We start from the raw sequence: 24,301 nt of genomic DNA, 5'->3' as shown, positions 1-24,301 counted from the left end.
TGGAAAAGGCGCTGGCCAAGGCTAGGTTTGAGTCCTGGCTCTGCCCCTATCTAACATCGCTCACCCAGGCAATTCAAAAGGCACCGAGAGCCTACTCTGCATCAGACGCCACTGGGCAGTAAGGGTAGAAACATGACACAATAGGTGCCCGCCGTTATGGCGCGAAAATCCAAAAAGTGCCTCAGTTTCTGCATCTGCTAGTGAAGGTGCCGAAGCAAGTAATCTCTGAGGTTTCTGAGTTCTTCTGACCAAATTTAAAGTGCTAGGCTTGTATGATCCGAGTGACAGGGCTGCTGGCTGGCCATGCGCATCTGTGTGACTGCGTGGCACAGCCTCTCCGGGCCTCGGGTCCCCCGTCTACAAGGCTATCGGGTGAGAAAACATCCCCAGTTACCTTATGCAGCCACAGTGGAAGGTGTCCGGAATCGCCCTGCAAGGAGTCCTTCTGCTGAACGGCAGCCCAACAGTAAGAATCCACGAAGGCAGCCTGACGCCAGGAGAAGGAACTTGGGGAGAAACAGCTTATCTGGGTACCTGAGAAGCAAAAAGAGACAGCGCTAAATAAATGTGTGAGCAGTATCTGGACCACCCCACCCCCCACCCCCCAGCCTCAGGTCTCTCAGTGGTAGCAGTCACAGAGCAATGCGCCACAAGGTCAGAACCAAAACCAGATTCATATTAAAGCTGAGTATTTGAGAGATTTTTGGCCGACGCTGGTCATGACGGCAGCTTGGGCTCAGCTGGAGAAAGCTCTTGAAAGTGAAACCACCATAAAAAGAAAAAGTGGGCAGGAAAAGAACCAGGGCTAAAAGAATAGCAAGGCTGGCTGAATTTGGGTGAGGTTTGAGTGAAGGGGGAGGGTCTATCAGAAAACTGGGCAAAAGGGTGCCTGGGTGCCTCAGTTGGCTGAGCATCTGACTTTGGCTTAGGTCATGATCTCCCGGTTCTTGAGTTCGAGCCCGGTGTCAGGCTCACTGCTGACAGCACAGAGCCTGCTTTGGTTCTTCTGTCTCCCTCTCTCTCTGCCCCTCTCCTGCTCAGGCATGTGCTCTCACTCTCTCTCAAAAATAAATAAACATTAAAAAAAAAATAAGAAAAAGATGGGGTGCCCGGGTGGCTCAGCCGGTTAAGCTTCTGACTTCAGCTCAGGTCATGATCTCGTGGTTCATAAGTTCGAGCCCCGCTTTGGGCTTTGTGCTGAGCGCTCAGAGCCTGAAGCCTGCTTCAGATTCTGTGTCTCCCTCTCTCTCTCTGCCCCTCCCTGCTCATGCTCTGTCTCTCTCTCAAAAATAAACATTAAAAAAAATTTTTTTTTAAAAAGAAAGAAAACTGGACTAGAAAAGGAGTCCTTTAGAACAGAGAAGCCAGGACTTCTACCCTGATGAAGGGAAGGCTGAAGAAACTTTTGGTGACAGGTCACTGGATGGCAAATCAGCAGTTTTCCGTCTCCTCCAAGAAGAAAGAAGGCACAGGTAAAAGTACAGCCCGAGGAAGAGAGAGCAAACCCGCTAACGGAGGGACGGGTGTGGGGCGGGGTGGCAGGAAACCTGGGTCCTACTCCCGGGCCCCCATCTGGCACATGTGGGAGCGTGTATCTCAAGCCGAGAGCAGGCACACTGTCCTCCACACCTTGCACAGTGTGAGAGGTGCTAGGTGCTTGGGCTCTGATGCTGTTCTATTCAAACCCAACTCTGCCACTCACAGCTGGGTGACCTCAGGTCACTTCACCTTCCAAAGCCAAGGCTCTCCAAACAGACGATGACATTAATGTCTATATTCTCAGTAGGCTGCCTGGTTCCCAGGAGTTACTCAGGAAGTATTGCATTCTTCTGTATGAGGTAACTAGCAGGTTCTGTTGTTGCTTTAAAGAGTGGGGGCATGCCACCCTGGAAAGAGGGGAAAGGGGTGGCAGGAAGATACTGGGGTGGACTTCCCTAGTCCCTGAAACATAAAAAGCCTCAAAGCGTCACCTCCCTCTGGGGAGGGGGTGGGCTTTACGCTTGTGGCAGGAGAAGGCAGTGACGGGGATGTTGTCCGGGGAGCAGAATCTTGTGGTGGAGGAGGTACAATGAGGTCAGAGCACCCCCACTTCCTTGGGTATTTTTATACCCACAGACATCAAGAAAGGACTTGTCAGCAAGAGCCCTTGGAGGACATCACAGTGAAAAGTCACATATCGTCAGAGAGTGTCCAACGATAGGGTATGTTCTTGCCAGCTAGGAATGGCTTCAGTATGAGTTGGGGGTGGGTCACGCATTTCAAGGAGCTTTCAATTCTCATAGCCCACTGAACTTCAGTTCTTGCATTTTATAAAAACAGAGTGGTCAGAACAGCGCTGGGCCGTAAGGATAACGTCACACAGCTCTTGCATTAGCATGACTTTGCTAAACGCTGCCTAGGAAGTCCCCACCCACCAAGGCTTACTGATCTCGGTTATAAATGGATGGTTTCTGATGCGTTGCTTGCTTGGTATCCTCTCTCCAGATACTTTCTCATGCAAAAGGACAGTACTTTCAGGATTTCATGAAAACCTGTCTGCTCCTTCCTTGTATTTCTTAGGTATGGTCCTGGCAGTGCACATAGCCAGCATGTAGTAACATTCTTTCTATAGGATAATGTGTTTCAGGTCCTGTCTTGGGACCTCAAAAACCTCCCCCAAGGCACCGGTGGAAACTGCCAGAGCATAAATAAGTAAACTTTTCATACCAAAGCTTTTGCAAAAGAGGAAGAAAGAAAATATAACTGAGTCTAGAGAGACGGAAATTGAGGATGTGCTGAGCTCAAAATGTTTTTCATCTGGAATGGAAGGTCAGAAGAAAAGACAACAGACAACCCACATTCACAGGATACAGGCGGTCCTTAAACCCTTGCCTCATTTAAACCTCACGACCAAATCAGAGAGAAAGAGAGAGGGAGGGAGAAAACGGTATCTTATCTTCATTTTACCCTAGATAAAACCAAAAGCTCAAAATAATCTCTATCCAAGCTAGTTACTGGTAACACCAGAACTTTAATCTCTCAGTCTCTTAAAACACTCCTCTCTGGGCCAATCACTCCAACGAGGCCATGCTAGAGGGGTCCCAGGAGTCAGGGCTCTGTTGGAATGGGAGCGACTTGGGCCAAGTGGTTCTTCTGAGTGACCAGAGGGGCAGAGCTTTCTGGGAAGGGTCAAAGACAAATCCAGGAAAAGAAACACATCGAGCCCCGAAGGGTATTCCCAGGCCAGAAATGAGAAATACAGGAAGTCAAGACTCAGGGAACAGCAGGAGCCAAGCTGGGACAGAAGGGTGGGAGTAACGAGAAGGGTTTCCTTCCTGTGGTGGGGAACCCCGAAAGTCTACACCACAGGGAAGAAGAGCTTGTATAAACCTGACGATTGTCCAGTGAGTAAAAAAATTCCCATAACCTGGGTACCAGGGCAAAAAAGGCATAAAAAGAACTCAGTGTTCTAGTAAAGAGGCAAGTAGTACCCAATGTACTAAATATTTTATTTTAAAAGTTTTTTATCATCAGAGATTAATTAACGTAAACATACATAAGATTACAGAAAATAATATAACAGACACCCAGGAGTTTAAAACAATATCGACATTTTGTTGCATTTACCTCTTTTTTTTTTTTAATTAAGCATTTTATTTAGATTTTTTTTTTTTCAGACCTACGGAGAAGTTATAATGTTCAGTCTTATAAAGGAAGGAAATCCTCAGGGTGCCTGGGTGGCTCAGTTGGTTAAGCCTCCGACTTGGGGTCAGGTCATGATCTCACGGTTCCTGGGTTTGAACCCCGTGTCGGGCTCTGTGCTGACAGCTCAGAGCCTGGAGCCTGCTTCAGATTCTATGTCTTCCCCTCTCTCTGCCCCTCCACCACTCTGCTCTGTCTCTCTCTCTCTCTCAAAAACAAATAAAGTATTTAAAAAAAAAAAAAAAAAAAAGGAAGGAAATCCTGCCATTTGCACCATGGATGGACCTTGAGGGCATTATGGTAAGTGAAAGAAGTCAGAGAAAGACAAGTACTGTATGATCTTACTTCTATGTTTTCTCTAGCAAAACCAAACTCATGGAAACAGAGAAGAGTTTGGTAGTTGCCAGAGGTGGAACATGGGGGCAGGTACAGGAAGTGGGTGAAGGTGGTCAAAGGGCACAAACTTCTAGTTTGAAGATAAGTAAGTTTGAGGACGTAATACATGGCATAGTGACTACAGTTAAAACTACAACACTGTACCATATATTCAAAAGCTGCTAATAAAATCTTAAAAGTTCACATCGTAAGAAAAAAGACTATGTGGGGTGATGAATGCTAACTAAAACTACTGTGGTCATCATTTTGCAATACATACATATGTCAAATCATTATGTTGTGTACCTTAAATTTACAGAATATTATATGTCAGTTACAGCTCTGAAGAGAGCTGTACAATACGAGTGGAAAAATTACATAAAATCTGTAAACGTGCAGGAAATACAGTATCGGCATAACAAAAAAGAGTATTGCAGTGAAATCCCAAATACTCTGGCATTTGGATTCAACCATTGTTAACATTCTGCTCTCTCCATCCACACATGTATATATAATACATACGTTTATTTTTCTTCCTGAACCACCTGAGAGTAAGTTGCAGAGGTCATGAGCCTTTCCTCTCAGGAGTGTGTGATTCTAAGAACAAGACATTCCTATAGAACCCAGTGCAATTATCCATTTAAAAAAAAAATACAATACTGCTATCTATGTTTGGATTTTCTAAACTATCTTATGCAGCAACTTTCCCCTCCTCCAATCAGGATCCAATCCTGCACCATACAGCATGCATCCAGATGTCACGTCTCTTCAGTCACCCTGTCGTGGAAGGGTTCCACAGCTTTCCTCTGTTATTTGTGACCCTCACGGGGGCAAAGACCACAGGCCCTCTGTTTTGTGTGATGATCCCTAATTTGTGTTCATCTGCTTGTCTTTTCATGCTCCAACCCAGACTGTGCATTACAGGCAGGTCTCCTACAGAAGGGTTGGGGGTCCCTTGCAGGACACCCTGGGAAGGCACCTGACATCGGTTTCCTCCAGAACAAGTGATGTCACATATGACGGTTACTTGGTTAAGCTACTGTCAGGGCTTTGCCGTAAAAGTGCCTTTTTTTCCTGAGAAGCAAGTTGTCTGTGTCCTCTGACTGTGTAAGTATTTGGTCCCCAACAAACTTTCACCCAGAGGTGAATCAGACACTTCAACTGGGGTCGCAGATGGAGTTTTCCAACTTTATCCTTCCTGCTGCATTTGTAACAGTTAGCATTTTACAATAACAAGGAACTTCCCCTTCCCCCAATTTATGCTTTTTAGTATCAATATGGACTCATATGGTCTTTTGTTTTTCAACAGTTTATGATCTGGTTGCTGTTACTTATCTTGACACTCAAAATGTTTCAAACTAGCTCCTGTGTCCTTCTGCCATGCTCCCTGTGGGGAATAAGTTTAAGAATTCTCTCTTCAGGGAGCCCCAGTTCCTTTTAGTGGGTAACGGAATTTGTAAACCCAGGATATGGAAGCCAGATGTGCCCACTGCTCAGGGATGCTGTTGCTCCTAGCCTCCTTCGGCAGACACAGCTAGGAAATCAATCTGTACATGTGTGTGTGAGAGAGAGAGACAGACTTTATACTGAAAATTCCAATTTAACACCACTGCCCTTCCCCCAGTCCACATCTGTATTTTCTCTTACAGTGAGAACCCTAGATCCCAAATATATCCACATATTCATTTCCTCAATCCTAAAATTCACACAGAATAACTTTCAGAATTTTTAATGCAAACATATATTCTGATTTTCATTTTAAAGGGTTACTCTAGATGTGATGTCAATAACTGCGCATCCAGGGTCAAGAATAGAAGCGGACACCAGTCAGGAATGTGCCACAACAGTGCAGGTGAAAACAACACGAAAAAACAGTCACAGGGGCACACATGAAAAGACACGGGGGCTCAGCTGGTTGAGTATCTGACTTCAGCTCAGGTCATGATCTCACAATTGGTGGGTTCAAGTCCCTCATCAGGCTTGCTGCTGTCAGCGCAGAGCCTACTTTGGATTCTCTGTCCCCCTCTCTCTCTGCCCCTCCCCTGCTCAAGCTCTCTCTCTCTAAAGAAAAAACAAAATAAAACAAAACAAAAACAAAAAACAGTCACAGTACGCAACTGCCTGCATTGTCTTTGTTTAAAAAAAAATTTTTTTTAATGTTTATTTATTTTTGAGAGCGAGAGACACAGAGCGGGAGTGGAGGAGGAGCAGAGAGAGAGAGAGAGAGAGAGAGGGCTCCAGAATCCGAAGCGGGCTCCAGGCTCCCGGCTATCAGCACAGAGCCCCACACAGGGCTCAAACTCACAAGCTGTGAGATCATGACCTGAGCCGAAGTCGGACACTTAACCAACTGAGTCATCCAGGTGCCCCTGGCTGAACTGTCTTTGATTTCCTGTAGGTCCTAGCCAGGTCCAGGCTAAAGGATTGGTTCCATGAAATGAAGCGCAGTGCAAAAGGCCAGATGGGAGGCAGAACAAAGAAATCAACACAAGCATCTCTGCTACAATGCCATTTACGTGTTAAAAAAAAAGAATAGTACCGTTCTAGAAAATCACACAAGATCTGTACCTAGAGCACTAACCAAACAGCAACAATCCTGATAAAAACATACTAGTGCGATGAAAGGGTATGTGAAGAAGGTTGCTGGGTTATGTGCACAAGAAGAGAAAGGAAAATGGAGAAAGACCAAAGAGAACTGCCTGACAGCACTTCTGAAACACGGCACGTGACCAGAGCCCAGAGGAAGAGCATGGGGTGAATGGGTACCATGTACTCACCAAGCCATGAAAACCAATGTGACTCCCCCATACTGGTATTCCCTCACGTACTGATCACATACAAGCTACTTCCCATCACAGAATCACTTACTAAAGGAAAATGGGTCATTTATTAAATACTACAATTAAATAGGAATTAGATGCTCTTGTTCAATCCAATGAAAGAACCTACGGACTAGTTGTCATCTGGTCCTATTTGTCAGATGAAGAAATAAGGCTCAGAGTAACTTCCAAAGTCAGACAGCTAATACTTGGTGCAGATGCGACACGATCCCAAGTCCCTGCTCTTCCCCCAGGGTGATGACACCCTGGGAATGAGTGACCAGGGAGGAGAGAAGGTGGAGGCAGGGCATGGAGGCAGGGTGGAGTGCAGAAGGGTAGGTGTTGTGCAATGCCAGGCCAGCCAATGACACGAGAAGAAGCAGGAAAGGGCGAGCCTCAGCTCCCCAGCAGCCTGGTCCTGAGCTCCGGGCCCAAGCTGATAAGAAAGTGTCATCAAAACCCACAGTGCCAGGCATCTGGCTGGCTCAGTCGGTGGCACATATGAGTCTTTATCTCTGGCATGGAGTTTACTCAGTAGGGATGGAGGCTGGACCCATGGAAGGGAAGGGCCAGATCAAATAAACTGTGTCATCAAAACATCCCAGCAGGAATACGACATGTGAGAGCCAGGAATAAGTTCCTTAGCAGTCCCAGACCTGCCACACCTCCACTAAAGGAAATGCAGCCTGGATTTCTGCACTGTAAGAGGGCAGCAGGGAAACACCATTTCAAAATGAACACGAGAAATGGATGCTGTCCAAACAAGGAGGTCAGGGACATGAAGTCAGCTTAAGAAAAAATGTCCAATGAACAGACACTTAAGGCCAAGGGGCAATTTAACAGACACTTTTTTTTTTTAACGTTTATTTATTTTTGAGACAGAGAGAGACAGAGCATGAACGGGGGAGGGTCAGAGAGAGGGAGACACAGAATCTGAAACAGGCTCCAGGCTCTGAGCTGTCAGCACAGAGCCCGACGCGGGGCTCGAACGCACGGACCGCGAGATCATGACCTGAGCCGAAGTCGGCCACTTAACCGACTGAGCCACCCAGGCGCCCCAACAAACACTTTTAAGTATAAAGAGGTTAGAAGAAAATTACCATCCAGCCAGTCGTCCCTGACACAGAGGCCAACCTGTGTGGAAAGAAATATGGAAGTCCAACTGGATAGGGGGAAGGCATTTTAGCCTGAAGGGAAAAGTTAGGTAAATCTTTTGGGGGGGGGAGGTTCTGGAATCTTTATTCCTGAATATTGCTTTTATAAAGATCTCACGATATCGAAGAGCCATTGGGTTTTCTCTTTTACTAACAAGTCACTTAACCTCTGAGAACCTGATTTTTCTCATTGGCAAAGCCTCACAGAAATGCTTGCCACAGTGCCAGCATACCATAAGAACTCAATAAGCAGCAGCTGTCAGTCTTATGTTCTATGCATCAGACTCCACGGTAAGCAATGGGGATACGGGGCTCCTCGGTCACACCCTGTATTATTTTCTTCAGTGCACTTATAATTATTTGAATTTCACCTTTATTAACTGGTTTACACATTTGTCTTATCTCCCACAACTCTTGAACATACGTACCGTGAAAGCCTGCCTTGGATAACTGGGATCTTAGATTTAATGGGGCCACAGCCTGAGACCAGACAGCTTTGTTAAGTCCTTTTGCATCATCTCCCCCTCAATGATGGCTTGTAAAAGCTAGCTTTTGGAGTTCTGGCAACAGAGGAGCTCTATTGTGTAGGATAAGGCTTTGAGTGTCTAAATCTGGTAATGAATCAAAGTTAGTGACTCCAATAAAATGAAAACAACTCACAACAACTGTTTCCATTATTCAGATAACCGGTCACGAGACTCATTTGCAAATACAAAGACACTCATTCTAAGATATCGCGGATTACAGGGCAAACACTTTTCTCAAGAAGCCTCAAAAAAGAAAAGAGACATCCAAGTTCATCAGAGCTAGGTATTTAATGGCACAGGGCCTTTGTGCCAGCAGCATATCAGAGACAGCCAAGGTGCCAAGGACACCTACCCTCCCCAGGAGCTCTATTCTTCCTGTGTCTATCACAGGGCAACACAGCACAGATGTTCTCCCGAAGGTACTCGGAACTCAGTGGTGCTAAGCTCAACTCAGGGGCTCAAAGGTAAAGACGACATGGTCCCTGTCCTCGAAGAGCTTACAGTCCAGTAGAGGAGGCCAAGAACAGAGCCACCAGTGATAACAGACAAGACAAAGTGCATCAGGGTGATGGCTGAGCCCTGGCAGGTGTTCCTGTTTGAAGGGAGGAGGACCCAGTTGGGGAACCAGCCCAAGCAGACACCTGGAGCCTTTAGAGTTTGCGGCGCATCATGAAGGGGAGCAGACCACTGCACCCGGGACACAGGGTCCATCTGGGGATCACGTAAAGGACAGCCCTGCAGACTTGATCCTGGCAGGGAGGGCTTGGTGGGGGGAGGGGGTTTCAACGTCCTTGCGGCTGTCAGCCCCACAGTTGCAGCCCTGGTGACCTGCAGGGCTGGGGTGGGGCTGGTCATGGCTGCAGCAGAGCAAGTGGCCTCCCCAGCAAGAGTGCAAGCGGTGGGGAGGGTGATCCCACAGCGGCGGGACCCAAGCCCCAGCATAAGTGAGCAGCTTCTGTGCTGGGGCACGAGCTAGCCTGCTCTGTCTGCACTGCTCCCCGCTCACAAGACTGGGGGAGGGCAGAGTACACAGGCTTCGGGATGGAGCTGCTTACCAGGCCCGCTCCGCGTGCCCCCGGGCTGGTGATCTGACCTCTGCCCGCCTCAGTTCCTCATCTGTCGGCTCGGCAGCCAGTCTTTCCAGAGTGCCTGCCCTGTCCTAGACCCTGGTCTGGTGCTCGCTGTGCTAGTCCCTTTCACTGTCACCACCCCATGAGACAGGCTCTACTCTTACCCAATTTACTGATGACGAAACTGTGGGACAGAGAAATTATGCAACTTGCCTCAGGTCTCACAGTGGGTATGTCGCCTGCCAGGATCGGAACCCAGGCGGTCCAACTCCAAAACTCGCATCTTAATGGCTATCCCACAGTCTCTCAAAAGTGAAAAACAAATGGAACTGTCTGGAAGGACTGCTGCCGGGAAAACACGGCGCTGAAAGGACCTGACACACAGGTGGAGTCAGTATATGCTGGGTTCAGGTGAGAGACAACTGTTACTCAAAATATACAAAGAACTCTTAAAACTCAACATAAGAAAACAAACAACTCAATTAAAAATGGCCAAAGACCTTAGCAAAGACCTCACTAAAGAAGACAAGCAGATGGGAAACGAGTCTATGAAGAGAGTCATGTGTCATCAGAGAAATGCAGATGAAAACAAGGTACCAGTACGTGCCCATTAGAATGGCCAAAATCTGGAACACTGACAACACCTGGGGCAATAGGAACACTCATTCGTTGTGACTGGGAATGCGATATAGTAGAGCCACTTTGGAAGACATTCGGGCAGGTTCTTAAGAAACTAAACATGCTTTTACCACATGATCCAGTAATCTTGCTCCTTAGTATTTGCCCAAAGGACTTGAAAACTCATGTCTACACAAAAACCTGCACATGGAGGTTTACAGCAGCTTTACTCATAATTTGCCAAAATTTGGAAGCAACCATGATGTCCTTCAGATAAACCGTGGTACCTCAAGACAATGGGATACTCAACACTAAAGAGAAATGAGCTGGGGAGCCTGGGTGGCTCAGTTGAGTGGCGGACTTTGCTTCAAGTCATGATCTCGTGGTTTGTGAGTTCGAGCCCCGTGTCGGGCTCTGTGCTGACAGCTTGGAGCCTGGAGCCTGCTTCTGATTCTGTGTCTCCCTCTCTCTCTACCCCTTGCCTGCTCACACTCTGTCTCTGTCTCTCTCTCAAAACTAAATAAACATTTAAAAAAAAATTTAAAGAGAAATGAGCCAGTAAGCTACAAAAAGTCATGGAGAAACATTGTGTGTATGACTAAGTGAAAGAAGCCAATCTGAAAAGGCTACATACCATACGGTTCCAACTCTATGACACTGTGGAAAAGACCAAACTCTAAAGACGGTAAAAAGATCAGTGGTTGCCAGGGGTGTGGGGATAGGGGTCGAATAAGCAGAGCACAGAGGATTTTTAGGGCAGTGAAAATATTCTGTATGATACCATAATGATGGATACAGGTCATTTTCACGGTTTCCCAGCCCACAGAATGTACGACTCTTGTGGGGGATGTTGATAATGGGGAAGGCCATGCCTGTGTAGGGGCAGGGAGTATTTAGCAAATCTCTGTACCTCCCCTCAGTTTTGCTGTGAACTTAATGCTCTAGGAAAGTAGAGCCTTCATAAAATTTGTGTGTGTGTGTGTGTGTGTGTGTATACATGCACCTCAGTAGCTGTTAATACTGGTCCTAAAGACAGCAGAGGAAGGCAGGCATTGGGAGCAACTGTCCAGGCGCAGAGGGAAGTGGCATTTCCCTGCAGGACCCCAGCCCCTCAGCTGCCCCCCTCCAGGGCCCTCCCAGAGCTGCGGCTTCTCACAGGCCCACAACAGGGCCGCCTGCTCGGCCTGGTGCTGAGTGCCAACCGCCAGCCCCACCCAGGACATCAGGCTTCCACACCAGGCCCGGCCCACTCCTTCCTCACCGTCCAGTGCCAGGCCAGGCTGCGGAAGTGACCACGAAACCCCAGAGCAGAGCTGCCCAATGGGACTGGCTTGGGTCCTTCCCAGGTCAGCTCCAACACCCCAGGAGGGGCAGGAGAGCTCCCATGTGCTCACGGAGTTCCCCACGATGGCTCCTGGGAAACTGTGATAAGGTATCCGCCCCACACAGAATATCGTGGTGGACTCCAAGACACCTGTAACAGTCCCCGTCCTCAAAGTGCACAGAGATCGTCAGCCCGAACTGCACTGCAGGAGCCCCTAATTAGTCTCTCCACAACTGCAATCCATTCCTGCAGCCCACCCGGGTGAGGTTTTAAAACGTGGCTGTGATTATGTCCCGTTTAGCTAAGAGCCCTCTGACTGCGCTGGATAAGCTAAAATCCGAATGCCACAGGCACTCCTTGATGGGGCCCCTGCCCACCCCTCCCAGGTCTTGCCCCCCACCTCTTCCCCCTGTTCAACAGGCCCCAGCAACACTGACCCTCTTCTGCTTCTTTCAAGAAACCATGTCCGCTCTCCCCTAAGAGGCTTCACACAGGCTGATGGACCGCTCCTCCTAAAGCCATCTCCAGTGTCCCGGATGGGGTGAGGCTCCCCACCAGGGCCCTTGCTCCAAAACACTTCTCACAGCAATTCCCGGGGAGCTGTCTCCCCCGCCAGGCTGCAAGCCCCCAGCCTTCTTCACTGGTAGGTCCTAGTGCACAGTGCGGTGCTCAATGAAGGGCCAAATGAATAAGAACATGAACAAATGGAGATGAGGGGTGGAAAAGAACAGTAAGGCACAGAGGGAACCGCAGGCCAGAATCAGAAGGGGACTGGTGTGCATCCAGTAACTAATTTTAGCCAATGTCCTCACGTTACAAGGGTTGATACAGATTCTAAGGCGAGATGCCTTTTGGGCCCACGTGCCCCACACAGCTGTTCCTCACTGGGAAGCATTAAGTGTCACAAGAGTGTTCCTTCTGTTCTTTACAGCACATCCTTTTTTTTTTTTCATGTTTGTTTATTTTTGAGAGAGAGAGACAGAGTGCGAGTGAGGGGTAGAGAGACTGAGACACAGAATCTGAAGCAGGCTCCAGGCTCTGAGCCGTCAGCACAGAGCCCAATGCAAGGCTTGAACCCACAAATCATGAGATCGTGACCTGAGGTGAAGTCGGACACTTAACCGACTGAGCCGCCCAGAAAGCCCCAGAGCATCCGTTTTCTGTCCCACTATTCACTTTGGTGTGTGCAGCAGAGAAAACTGAAAGCATAAAGGCTTAGAGAGTTTACAGAGACTTAAAAGGAATGAAGCCTTATTAGGAAGAAGATTTTCACAATCATCAGACCCTCCTTCCTGTAAGGGACACTGGCGAGGGGAAAGGAGGCCAGTTACTGTCACCCAGACTCATCCGGAGTTGAGCCTCCAGCACCCGAGTAGTGCCTGAGTATGGGGGAGAGCTGGGAAGAAGCAAAGCCTCTCATCTCAGCTGTATTGGCTCATCACAATACTGCAAAGCACGCCCAGGTTGCAAAAGCTTAACATACACTAGCTTCAGCATCAACCAGCACGTACTGAATACAAACCATGCTTCAGGCCTCTTTCCATCTATTCTCTCATTTGATAGATATCATTTTCTGTTTTGCAAACACAACCTGGTCAAAGAAGAGGGAAACCTCACCAAGAAAGGGTACAGAACGTCTCTGTCTGTGCTTTTTGAAATTTTAAGAACCCTTATGCATGATCATCAAATGTGCAGCAGATGTTAACACTTAAAAGAAAGAGCTTTGTTGTTTTTTGTTTTTTGTTTTTTGTTTTAAGAGAGTGTGAGAGAGAGGGTGTGAGCAGGGGAGAGGGACAGAGTGGGAGAGACAGAATCTCAAGCAGGCTCCATGCCCAGTGTGGAGCCCAACACAGGCTTGATCTCATGACTCTGGGATCATGACCTAAGCCAAAATTAAGAGTCATATGCTCAACCAACTGAGCCACCCAGGAGATGCAAAAGACTTATTTATTTATTAACATTTATTTATTTTTGAGAGACAGAAAGAGACAGAGCATGAGCAGGGGAGGGGCAGAGAGAGAGAAGGAGACGCAGAATCGGAAGCAGGTTCCAGGCTCTGAGCTGTCAGCACAGAGCCCGACGCGAGGCTCGAACCCACAAACCATGAGATCATGACCTGAGCCGAAGTTGGATGCTCAACCGACTGAGCCACCCAGGTGCCCCCGAAAGACTTTTTAAAAAGACATCCTTACAATGAAAGACCTAAATGTGAGACAGGAAACCATCAAAACCCTAGAGGAGAAAGCAGGCAACAACCTCTTTGACCTCAGCTGCAGCAATTTCTTGCTGCACACATCTCCAAAGGCATGAAAATTAAAAGTAAAAATGAACTATTGGGACCTCATCAAGATAAAAACCTTCTGCACTGCAAAGGAAACAATCAACAAAACTAAAAGGCAACTGACGGAATGGGAAAAGAAATTTGCAAATGACATATCAGATAAAGGGTTAGTATCCACAATCTATAAAGAACTTACCAAACTCAACACCCGAAAAACAAATAATGCAGTGAAGAAATGGGCAAAAGACATGAAGAGACACTTTTCCAAAGAAGACATCCAGATGGCCAACAGACACACATGAAAAAATGCTCAACGTCATTCATCATCAGGGAAATACAAATCAAAACCACACTGAGATAACACTTCACACCTGTCAGAATGGCTAAAAGTAACAACTCAGGAGACAACAGACACTTGTGAGGATGTGGAGAAACGGGAACCCTCTTGCACTGTTGGTGGGAATGCAAACTGGTGCAGCTGCTCTGGAAAACAGTGTGGAGGTTCCTCAAAAAATTAAAAATAGAACTACTCTATGACCCAGCAATAGCACTGTTAGGAATTTATCCAAAGGATTCAGGAGTGCTGATTCATAGGGGCACATGTACCCCAATTCATAGCAGCACTTTCAACAATAGCCAAAGTATGGAAAGAGCCCAAATGTCCATCAACTGATGAATGGATAAAGAAGATGTGGTTTATATATACAATGGAATACTACTTGGCAATGAGAAAGAATGAAATCCTGCCATTTGCAGCACTGTGGATGGAACTGGAGGGTATTATGCTAAGTGAAATAAGTCAGAGAAAGACAGATATTATATGTTTTCACCCATGTGGAACTTGAGAAACTTAACAAGACCATGGGGGAAGGGAAGGGGAAAAAATAGTTACAAACTGAGAGGGAGGGAGGCAAACCATAAGAGACTCTTGGATACTGAGAACAAACTGAGGGTTGATGGGGGGGGTGTACGGGGAGAGGGGAAAATGGGTGATGGGCATTGAGGAGGCACCTGTTGGGAGGAGCACTGGGTGTTGCACGTAAGCGATGAATCGTGGTAATCTATCCCCAAAACCAAGAGCACACCGTACACACTGCATGTTAGTCAAATTGACATTATATTTAAAAAAATAAAAATTTGGGGCGCCTGGGTGGCTCAGTCGGTTAAGCATTCGACTTCAGCTCAGGTCATGATCTCGCGGTCCGTGAGTTCGAGCCCCGCGTCGGGCTCTGTGCTGACAGCTCAGATCCCGGAGCCTGTTTCGGATTCTGTGTCTCCCTCTCTCTCTGACCCTCCCCCATTCATGCTGTGTCTCTCTCTGTCTCAAAAATAAATAAACGTTAAAAATAAAAAATTTTTTAAAAAATTTAAAAAAATTAATAAAAATTTAAAAAAATAAATAAAATAAAATAAAATAAAATAAAATAAAATACATCCTTACATTTCCTAGTAGGCATGTGCTAGTTTTGCTCATTGACTAAGATTAAGCAGAGAACGTTTTGCTTAAAAAAAAAAAAAAAAAAAAGTCAAGACAGACTGGGGTTGGAGGAGATTTCATAAAGCAATGATAAAGAGCTGAGACCTGACGGTCTCTCTAGGATCAAATACCTGAGGCCAAAACGCAACAGTAAGTGGCTGGAAACAATGAGCAGCCCCTAGCACACCTCTAAGTGTCATAGCCAGACTCCAGAGCCACGTCTTGTGAAATCCCAGTGCAAATAGGGAACTACTAACTGAAACAGTGAGATGTCGTTTCCAAGAGAATGGCAAATATAAAACTCCGAAAATATTAAGTATCACTAAAGAAGTGGGGAAGGGGGCTGCTCCCCGACATCCCTGATGTGTGTGTTAACATTTCTGAGAGCAACCGGAAGTAGCTTTTATATTTGGAATGTGCATACCTTGTGACCCTTGAACTTCCAACTCCACCCTCAAGTCTGACCCTGGAGCAATGGTTCTCAAAGTGTGGTCTGGAACCTGAGAATCTTTCAAGAAGATTGTGATGTTAAGCCTGCTTTCACAATCAGCTTTATTTGCCTTCTTACTCTCATTCTTTTATGAGTTTAGATAGTGAATTTCCAGAGGCTACGGACATGGGATATTGCCACATAATGAATGAAAAGCAGATGTGAGAATGCAGTGGTCTTCCATTAAGCTAGACATTAAGGAGATTTGGCAAAAATGGAAAACGCTACTCTTAAGATTTTTGTTTTTGAAGTTTTTTAAATGAAAATATATGTTTCACACATATGTGAAAAAATAACACATTTTAATGAAAATATATGACAATATAACATATAATGGGCTTCTTATTAAGTTCATGTTTTCGCAATTTGTTTTAATTTTTAACATGCTAAATACTGACAGACACAACCCACAAACAAAAGTTCTTTGAAATCTTCAATAAGACTTAAGAGTGTGAAATGTCATGAGACCAAAAAGTTTGAGAACCACTAACCACTGATCTAGAGAAACACATTTTGCATGAGGAAGCACATCCAAGGATGTTCACTGAGCCACTGTGTATAGTAGGAAAATGCAGAATGAACTTCCATGTCCCTTAACAGAATGGTTAAATGAACTGGGGTGTAGTCAGACTACGGAAAACGATGCCACATCTAAAAAGAGTGAGGCAGATACATCTACGTGCACCAACGTGAAAATATCTCCAGGACACACTGCAGATAAGTGAGCAAATTGCACACTATTAATACGTGGCATAACATTTTCTTAAAGATTTAATAATAATGGCAGCGCCTGGGTGGCTTAGTCGGTTAAGCATCTGACTTCAGCTCAGGTCACGATCTCATGGTCCGTGAGTTCGAGTCCCCCATCAGACTCTGTGCTGACAGCTCAAAGCCTGGAGCCTGCTTCAGATTCTATGTCTCCCTCTCTCTTCTCTGCCCCTCCCTCCCTCCCTCCCTCACTCTCTCTCAAAAAAACTTTAAAAATTTAATAATAATGAAATGCAAATAAAATCATGTTTTTTCCACGGGAACACAGAGCAGCATAAAACACTAACAGTATGCAGTAATGGTCGTTAGTTACCTCTGGGGAGTGAGCAAGGGCAGGGCTTTAATTTTCTCTTACTGTCTGAACTTTAACATAGACACACACAAACACACATACTTACAGACATGTGGCAAATTCGAATGACAAATCTGGGAAACTCCCTCCACTATCCTATCAGCAGCAGGTGGTGAGACCTACTGGTACTGGGGCAGGGAGCATCTCAGGACAGCCTCATGCCCACAGCCTGTCTCATCAGCTGAAGCCCGAGGTCATGTACAGCTTATTCATACTTCCTCCTGGAATATTCACCACTTTCCAAACCAACTTGGAAATTGTAATTCTTCTCAAAGCCCATTCATAATCTGTTTCAACTTCCTGTCATCCCAAAGACAGAGGAATAGCAGTGATCAAAATATGGAAAGTAACCTTGATGACACCCCAAAATGTAGCAATAGACTGGTTCTTGCAACTATCAAAACAAAATGTCCAATAGTTGAGATAACCTGACAAGTTCCCAATAAGGACCAGCTGATAATGATCCTCTTCCTGTAATCCAATAACATTTTAAATATTTAATACGGTGTGAAGAATTTTTCTCCTAAAGATGCAACGATCTGCCCTAGGCAAGTCCGTTGCTTCAACTGCTGAGCTTTGCACTGGTTTCTTAGCTCATGATTCTAATATTCCATGATTGCAGTTACTTAATTGACACACGTATCTCCTTGCACCTAGAAACAAGCCAGTACGAAAGCAATAACAGAAAGGTCTGGTGTTTTACAAGAATAGACCAGAGGGACGATACACATAGCCCGAAAACAGGCTCACTTACGTAAGAGTTTGTAGTAAGAAAACCACCATAGATTAATGAGTAAAGAATAGGTTCCTCAATAAATGACATGGGGGAATAAATGGGGGAATTAGCTACAGTCTTCACTTCCACCATCAAAAGAACAAAACAGACTGAAGGGGTAAAGGTTAATAAATAAGATCACTGAAGATAATGAAGAAAAAGGAGATGGTTATTTAAGTGCTGTAAGGAGGAGCTATATCAATCTCATCATAACAGAATTAAAGAAATTTAAAAAATGGGCAGTTTGACAAACTTAAAACAACTGCTGCTCATCAAAATGAACCACAGCCACAATTCAAAGGTCACAGACAACTGAAAGGAAGATACCTGCAATAAAAGAGAGCCAAAAAATATCTGAAACTATGTTACCCATAGAGTTCATAAAATCCATTGAGACCTCAACATCCTGGGGCACCTGCGTGGCTCCTTCAGTTAAATGTCTGACTCTTGATTTCGGCTCAGGTCATGATCTCACAGTTTGTGGGATTGAGCCCCGAGTCAGGCTCTGCACTGAGCCTGCTTGGGATCCTCTGTCTCCCTCTCTACACCTCCCTTGCTCCAGCATGCACATGCGCTCTCTCTCTCAAAATAAATAAATCTCAAAAAAAAAAAAAAAAGAAGAAACCAACATCCCCTTTGAAAGATAAGCAAAAGACAAGAACGAGTCACAGAACTATATAAATGGTAAAAATACCTATGGAAAAATGTTCAACACAGTAATTGAATAAATGTGACCTAAAACAATGGTGTACTTTTATCCGTCTACTAAACTGCCAGGGACCATCGCTACATGCTGCTGGCGGCGATGAGGAGGGTACTCTCCTCACTGCTGGTGGAAGTGGCAGGGACCATCCTTCCGGAGGGCAAGCTGCCATGCCAACCAGTCCTGAAACTGTCTGCACACACTTTGGCCTCATAATGAGACGTACACAATTTGTTGAAATACTGAAATCTTTATAGTGAAGAGGTTTGTGTTCAGGTGTATTCTGCACAATGCTATTTATATCAGCAAAAATGTTGTGCAAGGGTTAAATTTTGATATTCCTATTCAACGTCAAGTTTTGCAGCCACCAAACATCAAGTTTAAGAATATGGCAAAATGGGGCACCTGGGTGGCTCAGGTGGTTAAGTGTCTAGCTCTTTATTTTTTTTTTAATTTTTTTTCAACGTTTTTAATTTATTTTTGGGACAGAGAGAGACAGAGCATGAACGGGGGAGGGGCAGAGAGAGAGGGAGACACAGAATCGGAAACAGGCTCCAAGCCATCAGCCCAGAGCCTGACGCGGGGCTTGAACTCACGGACCGCGAGATCGTGACCTGGCTGAAGTCGGACGCTTAACCGACTGCGCCACCCAGGCGCCCCAAGTGCCTAGCTCTATAACTCCGGCTCAGGTCTTGATCTCACAGTTCATGGATTTGAGCCCCGTCTTGGGCTCTGTGCTGACAGCGCAGAGCCTGCTTGGGATTCTCTCTCTCCCTCTCGCTGCCCCTCCCATGCTTAAGTGTTCGGTCTCTCTCAAAATAAATAAACTTAAAAAAAAAAAAAAAGAATATGGCAAAAGGCTCTGAATTAGTGTTTGATTGTTTTTTTTTTTAAGTAGAAGCTGTCAGCTATGTATATATAAAAAGCCAAGGCATAAAATACACCAAGATGTAACAGTGGCTAACACTGGTGGTAGAATTACTACCAAGTTTCTCTTCTGCATTTCCTGTATTTTCTACAATAAGCCCTATCTTTACAATCAGACACACACACACATATAAAGGAATACGAGCTTTAGAGAGGATGAATAAAAAATACATAAGAATGAAAACCCCTTTCCCAACATGCTCCTTGTATCCCACACAGAGCCAGGCTTGCCTCGGTAGCACATGGGTTCTCTGTAGGTCCCTCCTCCCCCACCCCTGGCCACCTATGTCCCCACGCTGCCCTCCTCACTCAGCCAGGGCCCAGTGGGCATGGGCCTCAAACTGCCTACCCTTCTCCACTCTGGACCAAACTCACTGCCTCAGTTAGGGGTTTGAGACAAAAGCAATCCAAGGGAGCAATCTGCAGCGGAAAGGTGGTGTTTGCATGGTTTTTAAAAAGGATGCTGCCGATCCAAACTTGGAATCTGCCAAAGGTCCAAGATGTATTTTCAGTTTTTGCTAGGGATGGGAGTTCCATCTATTTCGAAAAAATAGACTTCCCCCACCTCAAGTTTCGTTTTCTTTCCTTCCTTTTTCTTCTTGGGGTAGGAATGGGGAGACACAGAAAGGGAGCAGTAAATAATCAAATATGGATCTAATTTACTGGGACTCTTCAAGTCAGGAAACATTGTGCACTGAAACAGAAACAGAAAGAAGGCCTTCCCACCAAAAGCAGATGTGGGTTCCTTTTTCTCTACATCCTCGCCAACTTGTTATTTCTTGTTTTTGTTTTTATTTTTTTTATTTTAGCCATTCTGACTGGTGTGAGGTGCTCATTGTAGTTTTGATTTGCATTTCCCTGATAAGTGATGTTGGGCATCTTTTCATGTGTCTGTTGGCTGTCTGTATGTCTTTCTTTGGAAAATTTTCATGTCTTCTATTTTTAATCAGACTGGTCTTTTTGTTTTGTTTTGGTGTTGAGTTGTATGAGTTCTTTATGTATTTTTGGTAGTATAACCCTTTATTGGATGTATCATTTGCAACCATCTTCTCCAACTCAGTAGGTTGCCTTTTGTTTTGTTGGTGGTTTCCTTGGCTGTGCAGAAGCTTTTTACTCTGATGTAATCCCAACAGTTGATTTTTGCTTTCATTTCCCTTGCCTTAGGAGGCCTGTCTAGAAAAATGTTGCTATGGCTGACGTCAAAAAAATCACTACTTATGTTCTCTTCAAGGTTTTTTATGGCTTCAGGTCTCACATTTAGGTCTTTAATCCAATTTGAGCTTATTTTTGTGTATGGTATGAGAAAGTGGGCCAGTTTCATTCTTTTGCATGTAGCTGTCCAGTTTTCCCAGCATCATTTATTGAAGACACTGTCCTTTTCCCACTGTAAAAATGATATAGCCACTGTGGAAAACACTAGGAGGCTCTTCAAAACACCAAAAATAGAAATACCATATGATTCAATAATTCCGCTACTGGGTATTTACCCAAATAAAACAAAAACACTAATTTGAAAAGATAAAGGCACCCTATGTTTATCACAGCATGATTTATAATAGCTAAAATATGGAAGCAACCTAAGTATACATTAATAGATGAATGTATAAAAATGTACACACACACACACACACACACACACACACACACACACAAAGAATATTATGCAGCTACAAAAAAGGATGAGATCTTGCCATTTATGACAATCCATAGATGGAACTAGAGGGTATTATGCCAAGTGAAATAAGTCGGACCGAGAAAGACAAATACCATATGATTTCACTCAGGTGCAGAATCTAATAAACAAAACAAATGAATAAGTGAAAACAAATACATGAAAAGCAGAACCATGCCTACAAATATGTAAAACAAACTGATGGTTGCCAGAGAGAAGGGGGCATGAAGGGACTGGCCAAATTGGTGAAGGGGAGTGGGAGATAGGGGTACCACTTATGGAATGAATAAGTCATGGGAAGAGAAGGCACAGCATATGCAATATAGTCAACAATACTGTGATAGCACTGTATGGTGACAGATGGGAGTTACACTTGAGATGAGCATAACGTAACACATAGAGATGTTGAATCACTAGCTTGTACACCTGAAACTAATGTAATATTGTGTATCAACTATACTCAAAAGATAAATAAATAAATAAAAAGAATAAAACAGAACAAATGCTGCCTGGGCAACTTCTAGTTGTTTTAAAAACCAATCTCATCATTACTAAATGTTTGCTTTTCATCTCTCAGTTCAATTCCTTGTTCTATTATTGTTATTCTAGTCAGTTCCAATGATAATATACAGAGTTTTCAAATATTTTTATGACAATTTTTTAACACTGACTCTTCCAAGATACATAAAATTCCATTTTTACAGAGATTCAATCCTTCTGACATCCCTGCTCATTCTATTCCTTCACACACTCTGTTAAACGCCTGCTATGTATCAAGTTTTATGTTCGAGGCTATGGATGGAGCAGTCAACCAGAGAGGACAAGTGGTTCCTGCCCTCAGTGAACTTACAGTCTTAGGGGGAGACAGTATTTAACAAATACTTACACAAATTACCTAACTGTAACTTGTGGTTAAGTGCTAGGAAGGAAACTTATAGATGCTGTGAGAACACATCAGGAAGTCCACTGACTATTATAATTTTACTCCTGAAACACGCTCTTTCTTTCTTAAAGCTGGAAGCACATCAAAACGCCTTTTCCAATCCTCTGATAGAGTCACATTTAGAGGGAGGTAGTGGTGGAGGCTCTTGTGTGTTTTGTACTTACTTGCAGTAAGAACACAGGAATGCACAACTATCCTGGAAAATTATTTCATCCTGGAAATTGATACTGGTTTCTTCTTTCAATGTAGAGAGGAGGGGAGTATTTACAAAGACTTATGTACAAACAAACTTTGTGTTTAATTAATAGAAGAAATTTTGGGGCAGCTGGGTGGCTCAGTTGATTGAGCATCTGACTTCGGCTCAGGTCATGATCTCACGGTCTGTGAGTTCAAGCCCCACGTCAGGCTCTGTGCTGACAGCTCAGAGCCTGGAGCCTGTTTCAGATTCTGTGTCTCCCTCTCTCCCCCCACCTCCCCACCCCCCCGCTCATGTTCTGTCTCTCTCTCTCTGTCAAAAACAAATAAACATAAAAAAAATTTAATAGAAGAAATTTTGAAAGAACCTAGATGTGCATCATTCAGAGAGTGCTCAGATGAATTATGATAAGGATATACTATGCTCTGTAAGAACATGGATGGAGGTAAAGACAAATACCCTATGATTTCATTCATATGTAGAAGTTAAGAAATAAAGAAAAGAGACAAATAGACTTTTTAAAAAAATGTTTATTTATTTATTTTGAGAGAGAGTGCTTGCACAAGCAGGGTGGGTTAGAGAGAAGAGAATCCCAACCAGGCTCCATGCTGTCAGCACGGAGCAGGATACAGGACTTGATCCCATAAACCATGAGATCATGACCTGAGCTGAAATCAAGAGCCAGATGCTTAACCAACTGAGCCACCTGGGTACCCCAAAGTACACTCTTAAATACAGACAACAAACTGATGGTTTCAAGAGGGGGAAATGGGTGAAACAGGTAAAGAGGAAAAGGGGACACTTGTCATGATGACCACTGAGTAACATATGGAAGAGTTGAGTAATTACAGTGTATACCGGAGACTAATATTAACACTGTAAGTTAACTACACTTGAGTTAAAGACTAATAGTAAGGCAATGCCTATGTACTAACATGGAATGCTCTCCAAAACATACTATGTGGGGAAAAGCAAACCGTTACATATGACTCAATTTGTTTCTAAAAGAATGCGTACACCTGTTGCACTAATGAGAGGAAAGCGCTTCACAGCTGTACCGGGTGTCCGTGGCGATTACCTCCGGCACATGATGGAGGAAGTTTACGCATTATTTACCATGAGAATGTATTTAGGTACTATTCGTACAATAAAAATACAACAGTTAAGACAAAATTCACCCTGAAAAATTTGTACTCGTTGGCAGCCTCCCCACTGCTTACTGGAAGCAGTGCCCTGTAAAAACAGCCAGAGAGCGGAGCCAGCCGGGAGAGACCAAACCCCTTTGCCCAGAACCGTGGGTGTTCACTGGGAGGGCAGCAGGGAGGGAAGGGCAGACAAAACACCCCTTCCCAAGGGCCTGCTGGCTGTCCCCACGGCTCATCTGCTCCAGCCAGCCGGGCTCAGGGCAAGCAGCATATCCTGGCAGCAGACGGGAGCTCTCCTCTCCCAGGGCTGCCTAACGTGCCAGATTACGGCACCAGAGAATCAGAGCGGTCCCTGAAGAGGAGCATCTCAGCATCAGACCCTGAACAGCCCTAAGCCAAGGGCACCGCAGACCCCGTCAAAAGACTCCAAGAACACAATCCCATTCACGTTGAAAGGTAGCACTTTTCTTCAATAGTTTGGATACATACTCAGAATCTGAGCTTAAAGGCCACGTAGTCTACTTACGTTTGTATTCTACACAGAGTTGTCACCCGCATGTTTCCTAAACTCTCTCTGAAAACAGGTGTGTTAGGCACTGAGGAGGACACTTGTTGGGATGAGCACTGGGTGTTGTATGTGAGCAAAGAATCATGGGGATCTACCCCCAAAACAAAGAGCACACCGTATACTCTGTATGTTAGCCAACTTGACAATAAATTATATTAAGAAAATGAAAAAAAAAAAAAAAGAATGAGGGGCCTTCTGTGGCCCAGAACTTTGTCTCCCTGCAGCTTCCACACTGGTGACGTGTGTGTTCTCTGGGCCACAGGGAATGTCATCCTCCCTACACAGTAGAGGTAGAGCCCTTCAACATCACAAACACAGCTCCCCCCATGCCCCAGAACACTGCAGAAGGGAACTGGAGGTACCTGGAATATAACCTAGACTTCTAAGTCAAGTGAGGCAACTTGGCTCTGTCTCTTGATAACCCACATCCGTCAAT

General features: G+C 45.0%; 1 protein-coding gene across 1 annotated transcript in view; it reads right to left on the bottom strand.

Moving 5' to 3' along the window:
- Positions 1-24,301, bottom strand: part of PANX1 (pannexin 1) — a 45,978-nt gene that overhangs the window by 17,005 nt on the left and 4,672 nt on the right. The window contains exon 2 of the mRNA XM_015085308.3: positions 395-534. Coding sequence (XP_014940794.2) covers positions 395-534 — 140 coding nt within the window. The remainder of the gene's footprint in view (positions 1-394; positions 535-24,301) is intronic.

The sequence above is a fragment of the Acinonyx jubatus genome, chromosome D1 (assembly GCF_027475565.1).
Source record: "Acinonyx jubatus isolate Ajub_Pintada_27869175 chromosome D1, VMU_Ajub_asm_v1.0, whole genome shotgun sequence".
Taxonomy (NCBI): Eukaryota; Metazoa; Chordata; class Mammalia; order Carnivora; family Felidae; genus Acinonyx; species Acinonyx jubatus.
This window is presented reverse-complemented; position numbering and strand designations above follow the sequence as displayed.